Source organism: Grammomys surdaster, unplaced genomic scaffold (genome assembly GCF_004785775.1).
Source record: "Grammomys surdaster isolate TR1022 unplaced genomic scaffold, NIH_TR_1.0 309777, whole genome shotgun sequence".
Lineage (NCBI taxonomy): Eukaryota > Metazoa > Chordata > Mammalia > Rodentia > Muridae > Grammomys > Grammomys surdaster.
In genome coordinates this window covers 1-3,433 of record NW_021626023.1, presented here as the reverse complement: position 1 = coordinate 3,433, position 3,433 = coordinate 1, and the positions used below count along the sequence as shown (strand labels likewise).

Below are 3,433 nucleotides of genomic sequence, written 5' to 3'. Positions count from 1 at the left end.
ATGGAAGGAAGGAAGAAAAAGAAGGAAGGAACTAAGGAAGGAAGGAAGGAAGGAAGGAAGGGAGAGGGGGAGTGAGGGTAGAGGAGGAAGGAAGGAAGAAGAAAGGGAGGGAGGGAGGATGGAAGGATGGAAGGGAGGAAGGGAGGAAGGAAGGAAGGAAGGAAGGAAGGAAGGAAGGAAGGAAGGAAGGAAGGAAAGAGGAGCCTAGTCTGGTGAAGGGTTAAAGAAGATAGCAGTACTTTGGGGCTCACACATCCACACTGTTATGAGAGCTTTTATTGACTCTCATGAAAGTTTGTCCACAATGATAAGGAATAACACAGAGTGGTTTTCATACATGTCTGAAAGAGCAAATGTCCAATTTAGAAATGCTTATGTTCTTGTTGAATCAAATGATTATAGATCAATGGACTTTGTAACTTCAGAATTACCCCATCTGCTTTCAACATCACACACCTTTCCTTACATAGGACACTACAGCTCTGCATGCTTGTCCTGAGAACTCTTTAGCTCCTGGATCTTCTGGGGCAGAGTCTTGGTCCAGAACTGCAGCCTTCTGGCCTTCAGGGCTCGGCCCACAGCAGGCTGGGTGTTCAGCTGCAGATACTGCTCATCTTGGTCAAACACAGGCCAGTAGGGTAGACCCTCACTGTTGGGGTTTCTGTGGATATGGCAGCCAGCAAGGAAGAGTGAAGGTCTCTCCCTCAAAGCCTGAAGCTCATATTTGGTGAAAGCAGTGGATAAGCAGACCAAGGGCCTCAGGGAACAGATGGTCTGGTGTACTGATATAGATACAAGTGTCACCACCAGTGTCTACTGCATGTGTAGCAAGGCCTGCTGACTAGTTTTGTGTCTCCCTGTCAGAGGTACAATATAAAGGACAGTACCACAATAGTGTGACTCACCCACCCAGTCACTGGGATGAACTGTAAATGACAGCTAGAAGGTATCTGCCTGAGTGTGCCCTGAGGTGAAGACTATCATGTAATTAAGGACCCATGCATACTAATGGTGCACACATTAGACCCTACTGTAACAAGGTTGAGAATGGGAAGTATTCTCACCCATTTCTGGCAAAGTTGGTCCAGTACTTCATCATCCTCCTTTTTAACAGCTCTTCCTCCTTAGTTACTGGAACTGCAGACAGAAGGAGAACCAAGTGTTATCCTCCTCATACAGGTGCCAACTCATGGTCTCCTACAGAAATCACATCCCAAGTCCAAACCCTAAACCTGGTTTATTCCCTCTTTCTTCCCACTCTGAATACAAGATTGATCAAAAGCACTACTTGATGATTCTCAGGTTCATTTCTACAGTGTTGTGTTCTCATTCCTTCTAGTACAAGCCAAACTAGGAAGGGCTTATATTCTAACTCTAGAATATTTTAGGGGGAGCAGTCTGGGAATTTATGTAAAGCTCTGATACGTGCAACACTTCTCCTGTTTCCTCCCAGACTCGCAATTTCCCAATTGGACAGAGAGCTCAATAATCCCTCAGGAATTCATTTGATGCTCCATTTAGCTCTAGGAAAACATGAAAGACTCACGATTCATGCCACCAAAATAGGAGCCAAAGACAAACAGAAGGTCATCACCATGGTCCGCCTTCACATGGGATGGCCTGGCATCCTTGATGAAGCTGGGCAGATGCTGGAACTCATAGAAGTACACAGGAGTGTGGGAACCTGGAAGGGAGGACACATGTTGACATGATTTCTCATATGGAACTTATCTGCCCAACCTTTATTGATAAGAAACCTTGCTCTATACTTATCTGGAATCACATTTGAGTGGTGAGATCCAGACTGGATTACTGGACATGGGAAACCTTTGTTAAACAGAGACCCTGACATTGCAGGCTGAGTAGGTGATAAGACACTGAGGGTAAGTAACATGTTTCCTCTTATAGCCCTGGATAGTATACCAGCCTTTACACTAGACTTAGATTTAGTCAGAGAAAGCTGCCTATCATAAGACCCATAACAAAAACATGTGCCTGGACTGGACATTGGAGAGTTCACCTTGGTCCCATAGATCTGACCATTCCCTGTCATTGCTCTTGTCCCAGATGTACTCACGCTGGAAATGTGCCACTTGGAGAGCAGGGATCACAAACATGAAGTCCCCCAGCATGTCTCTGAACTGTGCTTGAAGGATCTCTGGGTCCTCAGTGTTCCCCATGTACTCTTCCATTAACAGGTCACTACATTCTGAAGGTAGCATCTGTACCAGAAGCAATCAGGAAGAATGAGGACAGGAGGCAGCAGCCTGTAATTAATGAATGTGGCCAGCAATAAAACGGGGTGTAGGGGAAAAGAAGAAGATTTTCATTGATTCCCCAGAGAAACACACACACACACACACACACACACACACACACACACACACACTCACACTTTATTTTTGGGGATGTCATCTGGGAAAAATATACAGGAACCTTCTCTACCAGGACAGGAACCAAGGTCTCTCTCACCGTCTGTGATGCAATGCTCTTCAGAACAGCTGGCAGAGTCTCTCTGGTTATTTTCTCTATGATATGGTCAATGCCCATGTACTGGAGGCAGAGAATAGTCTTTAGTATTGGATGGTATGGAACTACATCACGGTATCTCTGAGTTCAGAGTACCCACCATTGTGTTCTCAGGGGATTAGAACTACATCTCACCTTGGGAACAGCTAAGCCACATTCATCTGTGGTGATACCAATGATGCTGGGTACAGGATGAAAATCCTTAGAGGCCATCAGCTCCAGAGGATGCTTGGGAAAGAATTTCCCATCCACAACACCAGGGATCATCTTGAAGACCTACACAGCATTGACGGTTAGTGCAGAAGATCAATCATATAAACTTTTTAATTCCCATGAATATCCACAACAATTTCCTATATCCTATCTCATGCCAGGGTTCTATGCACACTCTAGGAAGAACTTTACATGATAGTTAGATTGTTTTGTTCTTTTTGCACATTGTACTGAAAGGACACCAAACCATGGAGATCAATTAGCATATTTGAATTGTAAGTAATGGCAATTCCACATTCTGTTCATCAGGTCCTCCAAGACACACATTTCTCCCAACCTGGTTAATAGCCAGGATCTCTTGTTTACTCTTTGCTCGCAGGCAGTGTATCAGGGCTTCTGAGTCTGGAGCCCCACATCCAGATAGGTTGGCTACTGTCTGTAAATGGAACAGATAGATAATGGTTACCTTATCCCTACTAGCAGGGAGGAGAGTTTCTGTGATTCTCCTAGAAGTTATTATCCCTAAATACCACATCCTAGTGTTTGTTGTGTATGAATGGAGGAAGTGAAAGTTTTTACATTTTATGTTGTTCAGAGGTGATAGCTGGAAAGAATATTCTACCTGCATATTGTCTTGTTGTTACCTCTCTCTCTCTCTCTCTCTCTCTCTCTCTCTCTCTCTCTCTCTCTC

The 3,433-nt window shown here is 44.5% G+C and overlaps 1 protein-coding gene across 1 annotated transcript; it reads right to left on the bottom strand.

Moving 5' to 3' along the window:
- Positions 1 to 256: 256 nt before the first annotated feature.
- On the bottom strand, positions 257 to 3,180 carry LOC114616213 (pyrethroid hydrolase Ces2a-like). The gene is made up of 7 exons (XM_028761729.1): positions 3,080 to 3,180; positions 2,665 to 2,805; positions 2,473 to 2,553; positions 2,078 to 2,222; positions 1,547 to 1,684; positions 1,065 to 1,137; positions 257 to 661 (listed from the first exon to the last, which is right to left on the bottom strand). Exons 2-7 carry the CDS (start codon positions 2,794 to 2,796, stop codon positions 475 to 477), a joined length of 756 nt encoding a protein of 251 aa, XP_028617562.1. The 5' UTR covers positions 2,797 to 2,805; positions 3,080 to 3,180; the 3' UTR covers positions 257 to 474.
- Positions 3,181 to 3,433: the final 253 nt, after the last annotated feature.

What these genes read in the sequence shown, in the direction of transcription:
- LOC114616213 (XM_028761729.1), bottom strand. Translation starts at nt 2,796, where the DNA reads ATGATCCCTGGTGTTGTGGATGGGAAATTCTTTCCCAAGCATCCTCTG. An exon ending in CTATTTTGGTGGCATGAATC is followed by an intron (nt 1,138 to 1,546) that starts GTGAGTCTTTCA and finishes TTCTGTCTGCAG; the next exon opens with TTCCAGTAACTAAGGAGGAA. An exon ending in ACCAACTTTGCCAGAAATGG is followed by an intron (nt 662 to 1,064) that starts GTGAGAATACTT and finishes CCATATCCACAG; the next exon opens with AAACCCCAACAGTGAGGGTC.